The sequence below is a fragment of the Schistocerca americana genome, chromosome 7 (genome assembly GCF_021461395.2).
Source record: "Schistocerca americana isolate TAMUIC-IGC-003095 chromosome 7, iqSchAmer2.1, whole genome shotgun sequence".
In the NCBI taxonomy this organism is placed as follows: domain Eukaryota; kingdom Metazoa; phylum Arthropoda; class Insecta; order Orthoptera; family Acrididae; genus Schistocerca; species Schistocerca americana.
Genome location: NC_060125.1, coordinates 604,011,666 through 604,035,040, shown reverse-complemented (window position 1 = coordinate 604,035,040; position 23,375 = coordinate 604,011,666). Strand labels below are relative to the sequence as shown.

Genomic DNA, 23,375 nt, shown 5'->3' with positions numbered 1-23,375 from the left:
ATTCACCTTTTGTATCTGTTTCCAAACATCCTGAATTGTCCTTGCAAATTGACGCACAGATTCATCAGTCCTTCCTTTCTGTAGCTTTACTAAATCAAACAGTGACAGAATTTTTCACCCATACACTACCTCATATGGAGACAAACCGGTATTTGTATGGACTTTTGCATTGTATGCGCATACAGTATGCTTCAAATACTTGTCCCACTGATGATGATGAGAATCCACATAAAAACTCAGCATCTTCCCGATTGTTCTGTGTACCCGTTCTGTCCTTCCATTGGCCTGTGGATGCAACATGCCCGTCCTCAACTTCTTTATGTTCAACAATTTACACAATTCCTTCATTAAATCTGACATGAAGTTGGTCCCTTGGTCAGTAATTATTGTCTCTGGTACACCAAACTTCAAAATCCAGTTGTTTACTAACACTTGCAGGACCATTTCTACCTGCTGATTTGGCATAGCCACCATATCCACATCCCTCGAAAAATGGCCTGTTATTGTGAGAATGAATCTGGTCCCCAATGGTGTTCGTCTGAAAGGTCCTAAGACATCAATCCCCAGCAAAGAGAATGGACATGTTGCTTCCGGTAATCGTTGTAGCTGTTTAAAGTGTTTGTAATAGTAAAGAGAACTATTGACAATGTTAACTGGATAACTTTCATTGAAGTTTTGAAGTTAGCAGGGATAAAATACAGAGAGAAAAATTATATCTACAACTTGTACAGAAACCAGACTACAGCTATAAGAGGTGAGGGACACGAAAGGGAAGCGTTGTTTGAGAAGACAGTGAGACAGGGGTGTAGCCTGTCCCTGGTGTACTTTAAGCAAGTGTTTAAGTAAGCTATGGAGAAATTTGGAAAGGGAATTAAAAGTGTAGGTAGAATAAATAAAAACTTTGAGGTTGCTGCTGCTATTGTAAGTCTCTCAGAAATGGCAAGCAACTTAGAAGAGCAGTTGAACAAAATGGATATTGTCTTGAAAAGAGGTTATAACATGACCATCAAGCGAAATAAAAAATGGGTAATTGCATTAGGAAATGAGACATTTAAGGAAGTAGATGAGTTTTGCCATTTGGACAGCAAAATAACTGATGAAAGCCAAAAGAGAGAGGATATAAAATGCAGACTGGTATTAATAAGAAAAACACTTCTGAAAAAGAGGAATTTGTTAACCTATAATATAAATTTAAGTGTTAGGAATTCTTTTCTGAAGGTATTCACATGGATTGTAGCCTTGTACAGAAGTGAAACATGGATGAAAGTAGTTCAGACAAGAAGAGAATAGAAGCTTTTGAAATGTGGTGCTACAGAATAATGCTGAAGATTATATGGGTAGGTAATTGATGAGGAGGTACTGAGTCTAATCAAGGAGAAAATAATTTATGGCACAACTTTATAAAAGAAGAGACTGGTTGATAGGACACATCCTGCAACATCAAGGGATCGATAATGTGGTAATGGAAGGAAGTGTGAGGGTAAAAACTGTTGAGGGAGACCAAGGCTTGAATACAGTAAGCAGGTTCAAATGAATGCGGGTTGCAAGAATTATGTAGAGTGTTAGGGAGATATGAAGAGACTTGCCCAGGATAAAGAGCAAACCAGTCTAAGGACCAACAACAACAACAACAACAACAAGCAATTAGTTGATTGGATAAGATATCACATATTATGTAAATGTAAGCATTTACATCACTCTAAATATATGAGTAAACTCTAGTTGTGTGCATGACATCTTAATATTGCAGAACAAAGCTGTCAGGGTAATTACTGTTACTTCATATAATGCACTCTGTAAAACTTTGTTCTGTGAACAAAAACTCATGCTGGTAATAAATTTATGTCTATATGTTTTAATTTGTACAAAGTAGTAGTTACCAAAAGCAAAACAGAGAGAAAATATACATTGTTACAACACAAGAAGCAATAAATGCATTTATTCTCCATACCCCAGACTGTCAAAACCAATTAACAGTTATGAACCCAAAACATCAAAATTATTTAATAAGCTTTCACAAACTGTCCAAGAGTTATCTAGACGAGCATTCAAATAAGCACTGCATGACTGATTGGTTGCCCACATATTCTACAATGTTGTTGTTGTTGTGGTCTTCAGTCCAGAGACTGGTTTGATGTAGCTCTCCATGCAACTCTATCCTTCGCAAGCTTCTTCATCTCCAAGTAACTACTGCACACTATATCCTTCTGAATCTGCTTAGTGTATTCATCTCTTCGTCTCCCTCTACAATTTTTACCCTCCGCGCTGCCCTCCAATACAAAATTGGTGATTCCCTTCATGCCTCAGAACATGTTCTACCAACCAATCCCTTCTTCTAGTCAAGTTGTGCCACAAATTCCTCTCCTCCCCAATTCTATTCAGTAACCTCCTCATTATTTATGTGATCTACCCATCTAATCTTTAGCATTCTTCTGTAGCACCACATTTCAAAAGCTTCTACTATCTTCTTGTCCATCGTCCATGTTTCAGATCCATACATGGCTACACTCCATACAAATAGCTTTAGAAAAGACTTCTCGACACTTAAATCTATACTCAATGTTAACAAAGTTCTCTTCTGCAGAGACACTTTTCTTGCCATTGCCAGTCTATATTTTATATACTCTCTACTTCTACCATCATCAGTTATTTTGCTCCCCAAATAGCAAAACTCATCTACTATTTTAAGTGTCTCATTTCCTAATCTAATTCCCTCAGCATCACCTGATTTAATTAGACTGCATCCCATTATTCTCATTTTGCTTTTGTTGATGTTTATCTTATATATCCTCCTTTCAAGACACTGTCCATTCTGTTCAACTGCTCTTCTAGGCCCACTGCTGTCTCTGACAGAATTACAATGCCATTGGCAAACCTCAAAGTTTTTATTTCTTCTCCAGGGATTTTAATTCCTACTCCAAATTTTTCGTTTGTATTGCCAGTATTTTACAGCTGTGACTTATTAAGCTAATAGTTTGGGAATTTTCACACCTTTCAACACCTGCTTTCATTGAGATTGGAATTAGTGTATTCTTCTTGAAGTCTGAAGGTATTTCGCCTGTCTCATATGTCTTGCTCACTAGATGGTAGAGTTTTGTCAGGGCTGAGTTTGCCAAGGCTATCAGTAGTTCTAATGGAATGTTGTATACTCCCGGGGCCTTTTTTTTGCTTAGGTCTTTCAGTACCCTGTCAAATTCTTCACGCAGCATCATGTCTCCAATTTCATCTTCACGTACGTCCTCTTCCATTTCCACAATATTGCCCTCAAGTATATCGCCCTTGTATAGATCCTCTGTATACTCCTTCCACCTTTCTGCTTTCCCTTCTTTGCTTAGAAATGGTTTTCCATCAGAGCTCTTGATATTCATACAAGTGGTTCTCTTTTCTCCAAAGGTCTCTTTAATTTTCCTGTAGGCAGTATCTGTCTTACCCCTAGTGATATATGCCTCTACATCCTTACATTTGTCCTCTAGCCATCCCCCCCGTGTAGCAGAATTTTGCACTTCCTGTCGATTTCATTTTTGAGACGTTTGTATTCCTTTTTGCCTGCTTCATTTACTGCATTTTTATATTTTCTCCTCCCATCAATTAAATTGTATATCTCTTCTGTTACCCAAGGATTTCTATTAGCCCTCGTCTATTTACCTACTTGATCTTCTGCTGCTTTCACTATTTCGTCTCTCAAAGCTACCCATTCTTCTTCTACTGTATTTCTTTCCCCTGTTCCTGTCAATCATTCCCTAATGCTTTCTATGAAACTTTCTATAACCTCTAGTTCTTTCAGTTTATACTTCTGGTTCTTTCAGTTTATTCAGGTCCCATCTCCTTAAATTCTCACCCTTTTGCAGTTTCATCAGTTTTTATCTGCAGTTCATAACCAATAAATTGTGGTCAGAGTCCACATCTGCCCCTGGAAAAGTCTTACAATTTAAAACATGGTTCCTAATTCTCTGTCTTACCATTATATAATCTCTCTGAAACCTTCCAGTGTTTCCAGGCCTCTTCCACGTATACAACTTTCTTTCATGATTCTTAAACCAAGTGTGAGCTATAATCAAATTTTGCTCTGCGCAAAATTCGACCAGGCGGCTGCCTCTTTCATTCCTTACCCCCATTCCATATTCACCTACTACTTTTCCTTCTCTTCTTTTTCCTACTATTGAATTCCAGTCCCCCATGACTATTAAATTTTTGTCTCCCTTCACTATCTGAATAATTGCTTTTATCTCATCATACATTTCTTCAATCTCTTTGTCATCTGCGGAGCTAGTTGGCATATAAATTTGTACTGCTGTGGTAGGTGTGGGCTTTGTGTCTATCTTGGCTACAGTAATGTGTTCACTATGCTGTTCGTAGTAGCTGACCCACGCTCCTATTTTTTTTATTCATAATTAAACCTACTCCTGCATTACCTCTATTTGATTTTGTATTGATAACCCTGTATTCACCTGACCAGAAGTATTGTTCCTCCTGCTACCGAACTTCACTAATTCCCACTATATCTAACTTTTACCTATCCTTTTCCCTCTTTAAATTTTCTAACCTACCTGCCCGATTAAGGGATCTGACATTCCACCCTCCGGTCTGTAGAAAGCCAGTTTTGTTTCTCCTGATAACGATGTCGTCTTGAGTAGTTCCCGCCCAGAGATCCGAATGGGGGACTATTTTTCTTCCACGTTATGCAATATTAAGTTACAAATAGTGCAAGAATCTGCTCCTAGTTCAAGCCATTCTGCAAGCTTTTTTATGACGAGGTAAAATATTTCACAATATATATCACTTTAAACTGACCACTGCGGATTTAAATACCAAAGTTGGTATCAAAACAAAAGGAGGTGTTTCTGTAGGTTGCCATGGAATCAATGAAAGAAATGAAAGAAGTGAAAGGTTTGTTCAGTTGGCTAAAGGGAATAATTTATTCAACATCTACACTTTTTTTTTTTTTTAAGAAACATCATAATAGAAAATGAACCAGTTGGCTAAAGGGAATAATTTATTCATCATCCTCATTTTTTTCTTTCTTTCTTTCTTCTCTCTTTTTTTTCAGTTTCAAACCAGTTTAATGCTGGTAGCAACTGCAGATTAGTAAGAGCAAAAGCAGACAGAAACATCTAGAAAGGAGGAAACTAAAATCACTGAAAAAAAGAAACTACCAACATTAATAAATTAAGTGAAAAAGAAAGAGAATTCCAGAGGACTCTTTGGATGGTATTAGAATAGTCAACAGAAGAAACTAGTAGAAATGATAGTTAAAACTAAAAAAGAAGTATGGGGATCTTCTCAGCCATGCTTCCCTTTCATACTGGTCAACTCTATAAGTGCTGTCTGCTTTCTTTAAAGTTGTGAACAGCCTTTCATTGTGAATAGCCTTTCACTCCCTATATTTTACCCCTTATACAAATGAAAATGAGAAAACCCCAGAAATCCTCCCAAAAGAACTAAAAAAAGCTATAAATGAAGTGCAGAATACCAAGAATGTGGCCATAATGGTCTGACAATTGAAATGCTTAAAGTTACTGGTGAAGAAATAGAAAAGCATTTGGCTAAAATCTTTACTGCTTGTATACAAAAAGACAGCCTCCTTGCCTCCTGGAACAAAGCAAAGATAATCCTTCTATACAAAAAAAGGAAATGTTCATGATCCACAAAATTTTCTCTAAAGTCTTGGCAAATCGCATTAGTGCTATTATGGAAAATCCACAAGCTATAGAACAAGGAGGATTCCAAAGTGGTTATATCGCAGTTGATCATATTCACACCCTGCACGAAGTAATTAGCTGAGCAAATGAATATGAAATGCCACTGTGCACAGCTTGTATAGAATTTGAAAAGGCTTTTGATTCTGTCAGTCATATGCCTGGTATACAGGCACTGAACAAACAGGGTGTGGAAATAAAGTACAAAACTAAATTATATTACATCTATGATACCTCAATGGCTTCTTTCAGTATAGAAAACCACATGAGAGAACTTTCTATTGGAAGAGGGGTAAAACAGGATAACCTTATATTCCTGAAATTATTTATAACAGTCCTTGAGATGGCTGTGTCCTGAATTACTTGGAAAGAAAAGGGAATTAGAATGAATGGTAAAAGACTCACTAACTTGAGGTCAGCAGACAATAAAGTAGCCCTAGCCAGCAACATGATAGAATTGCAGTCTCCTATAAAGGATTTATCAGATAGTTGCAAACAAGTGGGCCTTAACATAAACCTGTCCAAAACAAATCTATGCACAAGTGTGTAACTGCAAAACAAGTAATATTGAAGAACAACTGTCTAAAAATACACTCCTGGAAATGGAAAAAAGAACACATTGACACCGGTGTGTCAGACCCACCATACTTGCTCCGGACACTGCGAGAGGGCTGTACAAGCAATGATCACACGCACGGCACAGCGGACACACCAGGAACCGCGGTGTTGGCCGTCGAATGGCGCTAGCTGCGCAGCATTTGTGCACCGCCGCCGTCAGTGTCAGCCAGTTTGCCGTGGCATACAGAGCTCCATTGCAGTCTTTAACACTGGTAGCATGCCGCGACAGAGTGGACGTGAACCGTATGTGCAGTTGACGGACTTTGAGCGAGGGCGTATAGTGGGCATGCGGGAGGCCGGGTGGACGTACCGCCAAATTGCTCGACACGTGGGGCGTGAGGTCTCCACAGTACATCGATGTTGTCGCCAGTGGTCGGCGGAAGGTGCACGTGCCCGTCGACCTGGGACCGGACCGCAGCGACGCACGGATGCACGCCAAGACCGTAGGATCCTACGCAGTGCCGTAGGGGACCGCACCGCCACTTCCCAGCAAATTAGGGACACTGTTGCTCCTGGGGTATCGGCGAGGACCATTCGCAACCGTCTCCATGAAGCTGGGCTACGGTCCCGCACACCGTTAGGCCGTCTTCCGCTCACGCCCCAACATCGTGCAGCCCGCCTCCAGTGGTGTCGCGACAGGGGAATGGAGGGACGAATGGAGACGTGTCGTCTTCAGCGATGAGAGTCGCTTCTGCCTTGGTGCCAATGATGGTCGTATGCGTGTTTGGCGCCGTGCAGGTGAGCGCCACAATCAGGACTGCATACGACCGAGGCACACAGGGCCAACACCCGGCATCATGGTGTGGGGAGCGATCTCCTACACTGACCGTACACCACTGGTGATCGTCGAGGGGACACTGAATAGTGCACGGTACATCCAAACCGTCATCGAACCCATCGTTCTACCATTACTAGACCAGCAAGGGAACTTGCTGTTCCAACAGGACTATGCACGTCCGCATGTATCCCGTGCCACTCAACGTGCTCTAGAAGGTGTACGTCAACTACCCTGGCCAGCAAGATCTCCGGATCTGTCCCCCATTGAGCATGTTTGGGACTGGATGAAGCGTCGTCTCACGCGGTCTGGACGTCCAGCACGAACGCTGGTCCAACTGAGGCGCCAGGTGGAAATGGCATGGCAAGCCGTTCCACAGGACTACATCCAGCATCTCTACGATCGTCTCCATGGGAGAATAGCAGCCTGCATTGCTGCGAAAGGTGGATATACACTGTACTAGTGCCGACATTGTGCATGCTCTGTTGCCTGTGTCTATGTGCCTGTGGTTCTGTCAGTGTGATCATGTGATGTATCTGACCCCAGGAATGTGTCAATAAAGTTTCCCCTTCCTGGGACAATGAATTCACGGTGTTCTTATTTCAATTTCCAGGAGTGTAGTAATGAATACATTTATGTGGGACAGTCAGTTAATATCCAAGGAGACTTAAAACCAGACATTTTTTGCCTAATCAAGTTAGGTTGGAGGGCTTATGGAAGAAACACTGCATTTATAAACAGTTTGTTCCACCCGTACTAAGAAATGGCTGTGATTTTAAACATGTTTTTCAACATAAAAATATGAACAACTGGGAGAGCTAAGGAAAGGTCACTCCTAGGTCTCACTAACAAAGATTGGAATGTAAGTGAAGACATAAGAGCAGTGAAAGGAGTTCAGGATGTTAAGGAAGGGGTAAAGGTTCTACAATGGAAATGGGCAGGACGTATCGCATGAAGAAATGACTGAAGATGGACAAAGGCAATACTATAGTGGAATCCCAGAGAAAGGCGACCACCCAACCAATGTGATAAAAGAACTGAAGAAAATCATAGGCTTCAAATGGCAGAAGGCAACAGGAGACAGATACGCCAACTAAAATAGTAGGTTAGCTTAAGATTACACAGGATACGCTTTGTAAAGCTTGAATTATCTGACCCATAAATAAATTAACTGTAATACAAAATTGTAATGTCAATAGCTAACCTATTCCAGAAACAAATTTTCACTCTGCAGCTAACCTTTGTCTTTCGTAAGCAAGTTCTCTACCGACTGAGCTACCCAACCTGTCCTCATAGCTTTACTTCCACCAGTACATCTCCTACCTTCCAAACTGTACTGTACTCTCTACACTCATCAGAGTGAAGTCACCTCCAACTGATATTGCATGACATTGTTATTTCCGTGCTACTGAACATAAACTTTCTTTGAATGACTCTGAACCTGTCACAGCAGAATTGGGTGGCCAGTAAAAGCTGCCAACAATTAACTTGACTTAATCTAGACATGTTATACGCATCCAGATAACTTAAAAGTTACACACAAATTTGACCTAATTAGAGGCAATAGTTTTGTCAACTGCAATGGACATTCTCCCTCCTATGTTCTCCAATCTGTCTTTCTGATATATGTTCCATGACTCACTAAGCATCTCAGAGCTTTCTGCTTTGGGCTTCAGGACAATACATTAGGAAACTTTGTTATGAATACTTTGACAAATCACTGATAAAATTTTGACATTTGACAACACAAGATGTCTCTTCTACCGAGGAAAGGAATGTGTGCTATAGTTATCAACACTGACAATGAGAAAGACTCTTTGATGGAAAGAGTCTCCACAACTGTTCCAGTGCTGGAGGAGCGACAAAATCTTTGCACTCATTGCAGAAATTTAAACATATGAAATCGTCTGAAAATGTGTAATGAACCTGTATATTGCTGCAGCAGACCGTGTGCACATTATCCACAGAGTCAACAGTTGCATACAGTTTGCTATTTAACATCATTTGTATGTGTCCAAAAATCAGCTGTTGTTTCTGGAAATATTTTAGCATTAAAACATTAGGAGTGATTTTACACTTCGAATTGACTGTGTAGAACTGAAAGCTGAATACCTGCATCTTTTCTTGCTAGGGCTCTGTAGCAGGATTTCTTGGGGGTTCTGTAGCAGGATTTCTTGTTGGCCCCATCTCTACCCTTTGTCAGTCTTATGTAGTACCCACTGGCCCAGCACCTCTCTCCAAAAGGAATGTAGAAAATGAAAAAAAAAGTAGTTCAGATTACAAGTTTATTGTATCTTATTAAGTTTTGTTTGACATATAATTGCCAGCTTTTTCAAAGTCAAGCACTTTTATCTATTAACTACATAAAATGCAACTGTAATTATGTACAATAAAATATGACATGTAATTTTATTTTTGTCCTATACAGGGTGTTACAAAAAGGTACGGCCAAACGTTCAGGAAACATTCCTCACACACAAATAAAGAAAAGATGTTATGTGGACATGTGTCCGGAAATGCTTAATTTCCATGTTAGAGCTCATTTTAGTTTCGTCAGTATGTACTGTACTTCCTCGATTCACTGCCAGTTGGCCCAATTGAAGGAAGGTAATGTTGACTTCGGTGCTTGTGTTGACATGTGACTCATTGCTCTACAGTACTAACATCAAGCGCACCAGTACGTAGCATCAACAGGTTAGTATTCATCACAAACGTGGTTTTGCAGTCAGTGCAATGTTTACAAATGCGGAGTTGGCAGATGCCCATTTGATGTATGGATTAGCACCGGGCAATAGCCGTGGCACGGTACATTTGTATCGAGACAGATTTCCAGAACAAAGGTGTCCCGACAGGAAGACGTTCGAAGCAATTGATCGGCGTCTTAGGGAGCACGGAACATTCCAGCCTATGACTTGTGACTGGGGAAGACCTAGAATGACGAGGACACCTGCAATGGACAAGGCAATTCTTTGTGCAGTTGACGATAACCCTAATGTCAGCGTCAGAGAAGTTGCTGCTGTACAAGGTAATGTTGACCACGTCACTATATGGAGAGTGCTACGGGCGAACCAGTTGTTTCCGTACCACGTACAGCGTGTGCAGGCACTATCAGCAGCTGATTGGCCTCCACGGGTACACTTCTGCGAATGGTTCATCCAACAATGTGTCAATCCTCATTTCAGTGCAAATGTTGTCTTTACGGATGAGGCTTCATTCCAACGTGATCAAATTGTAAATTTTCACAATCAACATGTGTGGGCTGACGAGAATCTGCACACAATTGTGCAATCACATCATCAACACAGATTTTCTGTGAACGTTTGGGCAGGCATTGTTGGCGATGTCTTGATTGGGCCCCATGTCCTTCCACCTACGCTCAATGGAACACGTTATCATGAATTCATACGGGATAGTCTACCTGTGCTGCTAGAACATGTGCCTTCACAAGTACGACACAACATGTGGCTCATGCACGATGGAGCTCCTGCACATTTCAGTCGAAGTGTTCGTACTCTTCTCAACAACAGATTCGGTGACCGATGGATTGGTAGAGGCGGACCAATTCCATGGCCTCCACACTCTCCTGACCTCAACCCTCTTGACTTTCATTTATGGGGGCATTTGAAAGCTCTTGTCTACGCGACCCCGGTACCAAATGTAGAGACTCTTTGTGCTCATATTGTGGACGGCTGTGATAAAATACGCCATTCTCCAGGGCTGCATCAGTGCATCAGGGATTCCATGCGACGGAGCGTGGATGCATGTATCCTCGCTAACGGAGGACATTTTGAACATTTCCTGTAACAAAGTGTTTGAAGTCATGCTGGTACATTCTGTTGCTGTGTGTTTCCATTCCATGATTAATGTGATTTGAAGAGAAGTAATAAAATAAGCTCTAACATGGAAAGTAAGCATTTCCAGACACATGTCCACATAACATATTTTCTTTCTTTGTGTGTGAGGAATGGTTCCTGAAAGTTTGGCCGTACCTTTCCATGCCAAATTCAGGTCCCATTGGCATAATGCATATATTGAAATCTTCTTCCTTGTAGAAATTCTATCCACACACACACACACACACACACACACACACACACACATACGCACGCACACGCACGTCTGTCTCCCCATAGTGTGCTCAGTTGTCAGCCAGATCTTTACTGGCACACAATGAGTGTACTGGGGTGAGGTTGGGGTGCAGGTTGGGGTGGGATGAGTGATGGAGAGAGGTGGGAGACAGAGAGAGAGAGAGTTAAGAGGGAAGCATCTAGTGGCTCATGAGAGAATGGGGAGCCATTTGTGGGCTGGCTAGGGGTGCAGGTTGGGGGGTGGGGCGAGGAGTGCAGTTGGTAGATGACTGGGCATGCAATGTGATACACTAGGGCGTGATTGCAGCACACACCTAGCTGACACAGATTTGGCAGGGATATTGGGGTAGGGGATGGTGTGTATACATACACACACATACACATACACACACACACACACACACACACACACACACACACACACTATTGTGTTGTAGTGGGGAGACAGCGAGTTACCTTAGCTTTAGGCCAGGGAAGCTATGGGAGCAAAGAATGCACTGTAAGAATAGTTCCCATCTGCGCATCTCAGAAAAGTTGCAGTGACGAGAAAGCCCACACCCTGTTTGCTGAAGGCCTCGCAAAGGCCTTGAAAGACAGGCAATACCCCCCCAGACCTAATTCACAAACAGATCTCCTGTGCCATATTCCCACACACACCTAATCCTCACATACATCCAAAGAACGAACCACAAAGAAGTCCCCCCCCCCCCCCCCCCCAATCCTACCCAAGATAGTTGCGTCCCCTCCCAAATTGGTGTTCTGCCACCCACCCACCCAACCTACACAACTTCCTAGTCCACCCTATGCCACACCCACCCCCAATCCCCTGTCACAGGGCTCATACTCTCGTGGAATACCCTGATGCAGGACCTGCCCAATCCATCCATTCACACCATCTACTCCAGTCCCGTCACATGCTTATCCTACCCCACAGAGGCTGGGAAACCTCTGAAAGCAGCCATTTTTATATACCAACTCTGCTGCAACCACTCCACAGCGTTTTATGTTGGGATCATAACCAACCAGCTCTCAACTAGAATGAACAGCCACCACCAAACTGTTGCCTAAAACTAGTGGATCACCCAGGGGCACAACATGCAGAAGACCACAACATGCAAGATTTCAATGGCTGCCTCACAATCTGTGCCACCCTCTGGATCCTTCCCACCACCACCACCACCACTAGCAGCTTCTCTGAACTGCACAGATGGGAGCTATGCTTGCAGCACATCTTTCACTTCCATAACTTCCCTGGCCTAAACCTAAGGTGACTCTCCGTCCCCCCACCCAATAGAGTGTGTGTGTGTGTGTGTGTGTGTGTGTGTGTGTGTGTGTGTACACACTATCCCCTACTTCAGTACCCCTGACCTCCCCAATTCGTGTCAGCTAGTTGTGTGCTGCTATCTCATGCCCTAGTCTGTAAAATCGCATGCCCAGCTCTCTGCCACCTGCCTCCTCTACCTCTGCCCCTAGCTAGCTCACTGATGGCTCCCCTCTCTCCCACAAGCCACTAAACGCTTTCCACCAACCCTCTCCCTGCCTCTCACCTTTCTTCATCCCTCACCCCAACCCACCCCACCCCACCCCACCCCACCCCACCCCACCCTGCACCCCCACCTCACATTGTGGGCTAGCAAAGAGCTGGAAGTCAACTGAGCACAATGTGGGGAGACAGACGTACGTGTGTGTGTGTGTGTGTGCGTGTGGGCGTGTTTCTCCTACATGCTTGAAAAAGGAAGTTCATTCCAAAAGCTAGGAAAACTCTGTACCTTTTATTTGTGTATTCATCGATGATGCAGCACTTGTGCCTTTTAGTGAGTCATGTCCTTTATTCCTAAATAATTCGTAATTCTCAATCAGAACTTTCCATACATTATTGAACAAATAATGCTCTTAGTTAACTATGCAGGACATATTTCTCTATAAGGAAATGGCATAGAATAAGTAGCACATTACACATGCTAAGAGTCATAAATAGGACACAAAACAATGAAACCAGAATACAAAGCAATAAAAACAAATGCCTTCAGTACTCTTGGGCCAATTACAATAGCAAAGAAACATCGTGTGAGGTAAAAGTATGCATTAAGTAGGAGATACAAAATATTGAGCTCATCGGGATTGGTATTCCATAACATTTTTAACTAATTCTGCTTTTTTCTGTGCACCAACTGGAAACCGACAACATTTTTTTATTCTGTGATTTAATTTATAAAAACAGTGTTTCTTTGATGGAAAATCTATTTATCTCCCTCTAGGAACATCTACATTGTCATGGAGTACTGCAATGGTGGAGACTTGTCTTGTTTCATACGCAAACGCAGAAAATTACCAGAGACAGTATGCAGGAAGTTTCTACAGCAGCTGGCTGTAGCTCTAAAATTTCTCAGATCTCACAATGTCTGTCATATGGACTTGAAGCCACAGAATCTTCTCCTAACATCCACTCCAAAATTAATCTTAAAACTTGCAGGTATTTACTCAGAAAAAAAGGTGATTTATTGATATTCTTTAGAACTTTATAAAATAGATTATTTGTGTTGTTTCTGGCACACACTTGTTTGCTGTTATGTAGTTTGTGCATCCATTGTGGTGGTTTGCATAACACTGACGTGTAATCTAAAACTTCCTTGGCACAATACAGACCTGTGATGTTCTCAGGTGGTGATTCAACATTCTGTTAGCAGCACCCTATGTTGCTAACCGAGGGATAGGAGAGAGAGGGGGGGGGGGGGGGGGGGGGGGGGGGGGGGGGGGGGGGGGGGGGGGGAGTGGGAAAGTTTTTTTTCATGGGTCATGTTGGCTGGAAACAGTTGTTTTCTACAGCCTTAAGCAGTGGGCGTACTTCAGCAGTCTCTATGCGGTTCTACAGTAAAATGTTTCTCTCACAAATAACAGTAATAGTTGCTTCACCTGCTGGAAAGTAAATGTACACTAGAGCCTCAAGTATCTGGACTAGGTGGGACTGGATGTAATCTGAATTACCGAAAATCCTGATATCTGGCAATATTCTACTAAACGCAAAAACACTAATATGTACTGCAATATGCAGTCCGTTTATTTTGGCACTAACAAAAAACACTTTTTTCATACTTAAACTTCATGGTTATCATAGTCTGCTCAGTTTTATTTGGTGGAATAAGATTTAAGTTTCTTTTGTTTCAAACTTCTGTAGCATTTGAGTGTAGCACAATCACACAAATGCTTCACTAACATCAGTTCAGCAGGAGCTGTTTCCAGCCATTAGTTTCTCCAACTGTGTCATTTCCTCCACCTGAAGCATTATATTTTTCCCTGAAATGCCACTTTCTTTGAACGCGTCACCATCACTGTCATTCACTGTAGTACAGAGGTGACAATACAGTTCTGTCTTCAGTTATCATGCCATAACCAGTATCATTGTCATTCGGCAACCAGGTATCTACTGTTGTCTACATCTGAACACCAGGAATGTTTGCTAATATTTAAAGGACTTCAGGCATGTTGACAAGTTCACAAACTTCGGCGGTGCAGTGACAAATGGCAGGCCATGACTTCCACATCAGTAGTTCATTAACTTGATCCCAAGAAGATGCAGATCTTTGATATTTTCTGATTTCAGTATAGAAAACACACTATTTTCTCCCTCTTCTTCAGCTAATTTACCCAGTATCTATCCTCTGTATACATGTTTGATGTTCTCCAGGACGCCTTGGTCCATAAGTTGTAGAAGGAGACAAAAAATTAATCTGGATAAACTGGAAATCAAGATTAATGAGGGCCAGATAAATGAGGCTCTTTTGTAGCACAAACCTCTTAAACCAACTGTCAACCTCGAGATACACTATTTGCTGATGGGGTGGATGGCTATCCAGGCTAAATAGTCATTAGAGAACAACCTCTGAGCCACGTGCTACATCTCAGTTGTATTAATCTTTCTCAGATATGTTGGGGTTTGCTTAAGTCAGCTGTTTCCTATTTCTCTAGGTACTTATGGAAACTACATGGCAGCTATTAATTCCCAAAACATTCTCCAAGATGTTTGGGCAGTACAACAATTCATCCAAGAGAGGAGTGAGGGTAGCCTTTGTTTGTTCTGCATGTCTTCTAGTCCCTTCTACTCATCTTTCAGTATGCTGTCATCTCAGTCTTTCATTTTCTCTTGAAATGGAGCCAAGAACTTCTGTGGTTCATTTACCATTTATTCACCTGGCTACATGTCTCTCACACTAGCAAAGGCAAAGAGTGCGTTACTTGCTAAAGTAAGTCTACTAGTACCATACATAAGCCTTAATTTGAGGAAGACACTTCTGAGACTGTATGTCTGCTGTGTAGCATTGCACAGGAGTCAGTCGTGGGTTCTGGGAAAACTGGAAAGAAGAAAACCGAAGGATTGGAGAAGTTGTGCTACAAAATGCTGAAAATTATATTGACTAATAAGGTAAGAAAGGAGGTTCACAACAGAATCAGCAGGGTGTGGATAACACTGAGAAGAAGAAGGGACAGGATGATATGAGTTGTTAAGACATCAGGAAATAACTTCCATGGTGGTACAAGGAACCACAGAGGACAGAAACTCTAGGAGAAGATGGGGATTGGAATATAACGAATAAATAATTGAGGATATTATTCTTGAGGAATCAAGCTAGCCAAGATCAGTAGCAGTTCTTTCTGTCACTATGACCTGTGTCAGCATATCTACACTGTCATCATTGGATCCCGTAACGTTACTAGTTGTACTTGCTTGTTAACATACCGAAAGTCACATAGTGATTTGGTATCAAATAAAACATGACAGGGACATCAGCTTGTCACAAATAAAATAACACACAATTAAAATATAGAACTTGTTGTGGTGATGCATCAGCACACACTAAATGCTTGACACCAGAATGGCAACTTGTGGTAGTAATATGTTGTCTTACTCTTCATGGAAAGTGCTCTCTCGAAGTTTCAATAGAAAATATCTCCATGATACACTAAACGTCTCTTGTAATGTCTATCAGTGGAGTTTGTTGAGCATCTCCATAATGCTCTCGTACCGGCTAAACAATCCTGTGACGAAACATGTCACTCTTCATTGGATCTTCTCTATCTTTCTATCAGCCCTACCTGATAGGGATCCCAGATACATAAACAAGAATTGGTTAAACAAGCACCTTATAAGCCACTTCTTTTGTGGCTGACTTTACATTTCCTTAAGATACTTCCTATGAATCTGAGTCTGGAATTTGCTTTTCTCACTATTTGTTATATGTAGTCTTTCCACTTAAGGTTGTTCCGGATAGTTACTCCTAGATATTTTGCAGTAGGTACTGTTTCCAGCAGTTTGTCATCAACAGTGTAGCTGTACAGCAGTGGATTTCTTGTCCTATGTATGTGCAATATTTTACATTTATTTATGCTCAGTGCCAACTGCCAGATCCTGCACCATTCATCAATTCTCTGGAGGGCATTCTGCAAATTGTTACTATCTTCTGATGTTGATAGTTTGTTATAGAAAACCACATCATCCATGAACAGCCCTAAAGAGCATCCAACACATTGGCAGCCCTAAAGAGCATCCAACACTTTCTACTATATCATTTACTTACATTGTAAACAGTAATGGTCCTATCACACTTCCTTAGGTTACTCTGCAAATTACCTTAACATATGATGATTTTGTTCCGTTAAGAATGACATGTAATGTTCTGTCTGCTAGGATGTCTTGAATCCCGTTGCAAATCTGCTCTGATAATAAGCTTGTAATTCCCCCCCCCCCCCCCCCCCCCCCCCCCCCACTATATGGCAGTGCGAGGCAGTGTCCAATGCCTCCTGCAGTCAAGGAACACGGCATCAAGCTGAGTGCTGTTATCTATGGCATTTCGATCTCGTAGAGGAACAGAGTGGGCTGAGTTTCACAGGATCTATGTTTGAGTATCCATTGTGGTTTTTATAGAGGAGATTTTCATTCTCCAAAATCGTCATAATACTTGAGCATGAAACATCTTCATTAATTCTTCAACAGGTTGATGTCAATGGCACAGGTCTATAACTGTGTACATCTATCCTGTGGCCCTTCTTAAAAATTGGAATGATATGTGCTTTCTTCTGGTCACTAGGTGCCCTTTGTTGGTCAAGTGATCTACGATAAATAAAAGGGGGCGCAAGTTCTCTTGCACGATCTTTGTAGAATCTTGTGTGTGTCATCTAGTCCTGATGCCTTTCCACTACTAAGCGATTGTAGCTGTTACTCTATTCTGAAATCGGTTATCTCAATATCTGCTATTTGAATATTCGAAAGACGAGTGAAAGGAGGGACTGTGTTAAGATCTTCTGTGGTAAAACAATTTCAGAAGACCGAATTCAGTATTTCAGCCTTCTCTCTGTTATCTTCCATTTCAGTGCCAGTATGGTCACTGAGTGAATGAATAGATGATTTTAACCCACTTACTCATAACTACTCAACCTCTGAGGGACAGACATACATACAAATCAGGACTGCTATGGGAAGCAGAGTGGCCTCCTCCTATGCCAGCCTTTTGTTGGACCTCACGAAAGAGGCATTCATCAAGACCTAGGAGCTCAGTGCCTTATCATGGTACAGATTTTTGGATGACATTTTTGTGGTCTGAAATGGTGAGGAAGCACTCATCCTCTTCCTGCAACAAGTAACTCCTTTTCCTAACTCAAATTTACTTGGTTATATGCAGATCCATAGCCATCTTCCTTGACATTGATGTGCACCTCAATGAAGCCCACATCCAAACCTCAGTCCATAAAAAACCAACCAGTAAGCAATAATATCTACACTTTGACAGGTCTAACTCTTCCTACATCAAATACTCCTTTCCCTGCAGCCTAGGCGTCTGGGGCAAACACACCTGCTTCACCACTGAATCCCTCAACACCTGCATTAACAGCCTCTTCTGGAACCAAGTCACAGTTTTATCCAAAAACAAATATTCTTGGTAGTATTCTCCTCTGACTAAGGCAGCTACCATTTCCCAAAAGAAATTAAGAAGTACTCAGAACCAGTCAGGCTTTGAATGTATCAAAAGATTACTCCACAAAGTCCATGATTTTCTCAAGTCAATCCATGAAATGAGATCCTCTCTCCTTTGTGTCTTCCACACAAAAGCCAATGCAACTTTCTGTGGTAACCACAACCAACAGCGGGAACGCCTTGGGCTGCGGATCGGAGCTGCCAGGCGGGGAAGCCGTCGGCGGTGGAGCACGCACCACCGGGTAAACACAGGACGAGTCGGACGACAGACCAACGACAACTGACAATAACTGACCACGACCGACTATGAGCGACACAACAAGGAAGAGATAAACAACGGAGGCTTGTGGAAACCACAACACCAAACGCAAATCCACTCGGAACCAGAGCCAGGCAAATGTCAACAATGAGCAACGACCAGAACGCAGTACTGCCGAGACAGAAACGAAATCCAGAGCGAGTATCAGACTGACTGGACTAGGGCAGAGCGGGTCCCTATATATGAAACCGGAGGGAGCGGCTATTGGCCGCTGTCTGCATGTGGCTTAGCGGTGGCACCCTCGCTGCGCGAGAGCCGCTGCGCGGAATAGCCGCCGCGAAGGTGGAGCCCTCTATGGGCTGACGATGTCCATTTGTTCTGCCGCGTGTTCGACTTCCGCGGCGGAAGGTACTAGACCTTCTGTCCCACTCCTAACCTTGTTAATGTTCTTATTGAACCATATGATTTCCCCAAATCATTATCCTTCCTAGAGATTCATATCTCTGCAGTCATTCCCATTGTAAAACATTGTTGTCTCTGTATGTTCAAACACACTTCTCCAAAACTACTGAATGAATTTTAAAGGGGTTTTTGCAGGTAACTTAGATAGTTTGGGGCTCCGTATAGGTTGTATTTCATCAAAATTGGATCATGGAGTGGTGGGGATTTTGATTTAAAGTTTTAGTAAAACTTTCTTGTCTATTTGTTTGAATGTGCTAATCTTCAAAACTAGTTGACAGATTTTCATGGGGTAATCACAGGTAACTTGAATATAGCGTGAGGCACCACATAATCCTTATTTTATCAAATACTGGTCAAGGGAAAAAAGTTATTATTTAAAGTTTTATCTAAAACTGCCATATATGCCTGCATCTTTTTGAACACGCTAATCTCTTTTATGCAGTTTTCACAGTTAATTTGAGCATAGCTTGGGGCACCATGCAGTCTTAATTTCATCAAATCTGGATCATGAAAAAAAAAAAAATAAATAAATAAATAAATAAATAAATAAAATAAAATAAATAAAAATTGTAATTGAATATTTCTGAATCAGCATACTATATTCATCTCTTTGTCTACCTCTATGATTTTTAGCCCCCACACTCCCCTCCAATACTAAATTGGTGATCCCATGATGCCTCAGAATGTGTCCTATCAACCGATCCACACTGACACTATAAATATGAAAGTAGCTCTGTCTGCTATGTTTTCATTGATTTATGAAATTTGGTGTGGAGATAGGTTGAACCCTGAGGAAGAACATAGGCTACTGTAGAGTGTGAAGTACAAGATACTTACTGATTTGAAGACTATTATGTGAATTAGGGAAAAATATTTACACTTTGAGAAAACAACTTGCTCCTCTGACTTTTGATCTTGATCATATTTCTAAAATGCTTGTTTTGGTTGATATGTGCTATGTGATATGATACAAAGTAATGAATACAATGCTTATACTATCTTCATTGTGTTTCATCCATAACTTCACACTATTTGCTGCATAAAATTACGTGATGTATAGCTACTTAATAGCACAATGTGTAGATATGTGCTCCTACCCATGCCCCTCTGTATGCACTGCTCGGTAGTGACACTGTACATGCTGGCACATCGTGCATTGAGACAGCTTAGAGGTTGCGAGAGAAGGACACACATCACCAGCTATGCTTACCAGAAGAGGAAGACATGTGACGGCAGCTGATGTTATTGCACATACAGTAGCTTGCTTGCTCACTATTACTAATCACAACAAAACTACTGCTTTGCAAGCACAGCTGCAGGTAACAGCTAGTCATATAATATAAAAGGCAAATAAACTGCAAAACTACTTAACAGCAGTATTTATTAGTCAACATGTATTCAGCACACTTGATACCTTAGAAAACTGGTTCCAGTCAAATGGGTTGAAAATGAACATTCAGAACCAGTCAAAATCTGTGTAACTTAAAATACTACATAATGATCAAACTATGAAAGAAGTTGACACGGTCAAATTCCTGGGACTAAACATGGACAAGTGCTTAAGCTGGAATACACATATTGACTTCAAATCAAATAAACTAAGCAGTTTCGTATTTGCAATGCAGATACTAGCAAATTCATTATTTTCCTCATGGCAGCAACAACAGCAACCGTAAACGTAACAGCAGACATAATTTAGTGCAACAATGTTTGAGACTAGCAAATTCCACTAACTTGAGTACTTGAAAAATTGCTTGTTATAGTTATTTTACATGTGTCATTAGATATGAGATAATTTTTTGGGGAAGTTCAAGTAGTATATCTTGAATACTGAAAATGCAAAAGAAAATTGTCTGATACATTCATACTGCACACCAAATAGAGTCTTGTCACCCATTATTTTGGAAACTACAAATCCTAACTGTTCCCTCCACATACGTTTATGAAATTATAATCTTCCTACACAGCAGACAAAAATTATTTGAAGAGAATCATTTTAACCATACATATAACACAAGAAAAAAAATAATTTTATGCTACCCACACACCAGTTGAAATTACATGCATGGATTCCACAGTGTATGGGAATGACAATATATAAAAAGTTAATGGGCGGAAACATATACAGGGTGTTCAGGGAGGAAAGATCAATATTTTAATCAGTGATAGTATAAGTAATTCTGAACAAAAAATCTTATATGAACATAGGTCCACAAACGCTTCTTTAGAGAGGTATGGGTATTGAAAGGAGCTTTAATTCTGCAAAACTGATGTGCACAACATGAACTTATACGCAATACAACTGGACCATGACGTCATTTTCTTGAAAACAATGTTACAGAGAAGTATAGTTATGTTGCACATTTTTACATAATGATTATTTACTTTTCATTTAGAATATAATGCATTAGGACGTGCATGTTCCATGTATTCAGTTGAAAAAGATGTCCCACATCTTTTACAAATGGCTTTAACTGTTATCATACAGATGTTGTACAGTTCACAGACCAGGTTTGAGTATCCCACCATGAACGTCAATGCACTTTTGTGCTCTAGCAATAACATGTTGTGCCGCTTGTTCAATTGCCTGTGGTTGGTTCCTAATCAATTTTGCAGCGTCCATGATGCGATGAAGCAGTTCATCTCGTGTATTTACCTTCACTTCGTGCACCTCTGATTTCATCCAACCCCAGAAACAGGAATCTAAAGGTGTAAGGTCAGGTGATCTTGGAGGCCAGTTAATAGCACTGCCACGGTGAATCCAGCGATTAGCGTAGGTGCAGTTGAGGTGGTCCCTCACATCTAAGATAATGTGTGGAGGGGCACTGTCATGTTGAAAGTACATTCCAGTTTGCTTGGCTAAAGGAACGTCTTCCAATAGTTCCACAAATGAATTTTCCAAAAAATGCAGGTACCTCTCTCCCATCAATTGCTGATTGATAATAAATGGACCTATCAAAAGGTTACCAGTCGTGCCACACCAAACATTTATGGTAAAATGAACTTGGAAATTGCTTTCCTCTGAAGCGTGTGTATTTTCCCGTGACCATTGATGATTATTGCATGTGTTGTTTATTCCATGTTGTGAAAACTGGGCTTCACCAGTGAATAGTTTGTATGGAAGCAAATGACTATTCTCAATTACCCAGTGACAGAATTGAAGTCGTTGGGTGTTGTCGCCAATGTGGAGATTTTGGACACGTGTATGTGAAATGGATACAGGTTTTCCACATGTAATGTTTCCCATACACGTGTCTGTGGGACATTCATATGCAGAGACATTCTTCGTATGCTTGTACTGGGACTTTGCTCAACACTTGCGATAATTTCTTCCTTTTCTTGCAAAGTTTGTTGACGTGCACACTTGTACAAAAAACATCTACTTGGAAGAGAGCCTGTTGCATGCAAAGTGATAAACACTTTGGTAAACACCCTATTGTCACGTAATCATTGAGTCAGAAAGCACCTGTGGTATTCTTCTCTTGCAGCGGTAGCATTACTGTAGCAGAAGCCATAAACATACACCATATCTGCGTATTCCTGCTTAATGTAGATGTGTGGCATTTTTAGGAGCACTTGTATGAACAGTTAACACCATACACTACATACCTAACCGATCTATCGCCGGAGCACTACACAATGCGACTTACACAGCACAACTGCGCAAACAGTGGGTGATTGTACTATGTATGTCACGTGACCATAATACGTGGTATGTTGCGTCGCATAAACATGGCATGTACCCGTGCATTGTTTGCAAGAAAATCACATTACGGTCCAGTTGTATTGCATATACATTCATGTTGTGCACATCAGTTTTGCAGAATTAAAGTTCCTTTCAATACCCATACCTCCCTAACGAAGCATTTGTGGACCTATGTTCATGTAACATTTTTTGTTCAGAATTACTTATACTATCTCTGTTTAAAATACTGACCTTTCTTCCTCGTACACCCTGTATAATATGATGCTAGAAATCAATGAAGCTACAGCTGATTCTGTGGGAGAAATGCTACTATTCAGTATAAGAATTCATAGAGGATGAAATGATAATTTGAGCAGTGGGTAACTAAGTGTTAAATTTTATTGTATGTATATGTAACAAAATTGTATTATTATTATTATTATTATGCTGTTTGTTAACATCAGCTGTTCTTTGTTTATGGCGAAATACTACCACAGTTTGACGTGTCTCCTGTACCTGAATCAAATGATTTAGATTATGTATGTTATGAGACAAATAAACCAAAGTCACAATTCCATTGCAGAGTTTTACGTAGAATTATCCAACACTAAACTGTCTGAGCTGATGAAAAGACACAGAAGAACTGTCCACCTTGGGTGCACTTAGTATCCAGATGCTGAAGATGTTCTACGGCATGATTTAAGAGACCTCAGTGAGTGCATCAAATGGGCTGCTTGGATTGTCCAAGCCCCAGTACTGTAGAGATGGGAACTTGCCTTCCAGCATATCCTCTCATCCCATAACCCTAATGAGCAAGGTGGCACA

General features: G+C 41.1%; 1 protein-coding gene across 3 annotated transcripts in view; it reads left to right on the top strand.

Moving 5' to 3' along the window:
• The window catches only part of LOC124622555 (serine/threonine-protein kinase ULK3), a 120,015-nt gene that overhangs the window by 47,968 nt on the left and 48,672 nt on the right, over nt 1-23,375 (top strand). For all 3 annotated transcript variants that reach the window (XR_006980651.1, XM_047148291.1, XM_047148290.1), the window contains exon 3: nt 13,436-13,650. Coding sequence is in view for 2 of the 3 variants with exons in the window: in XM_047148291.1 (XP_047004247.1) it covers nt 13,436-13,650 (215 nt within the window). In the remaining variant the exon portion in view is untranslated. The remainder of the gene's footprint in view (nt 1-13,435; nt 13,651-23,375) is intronic.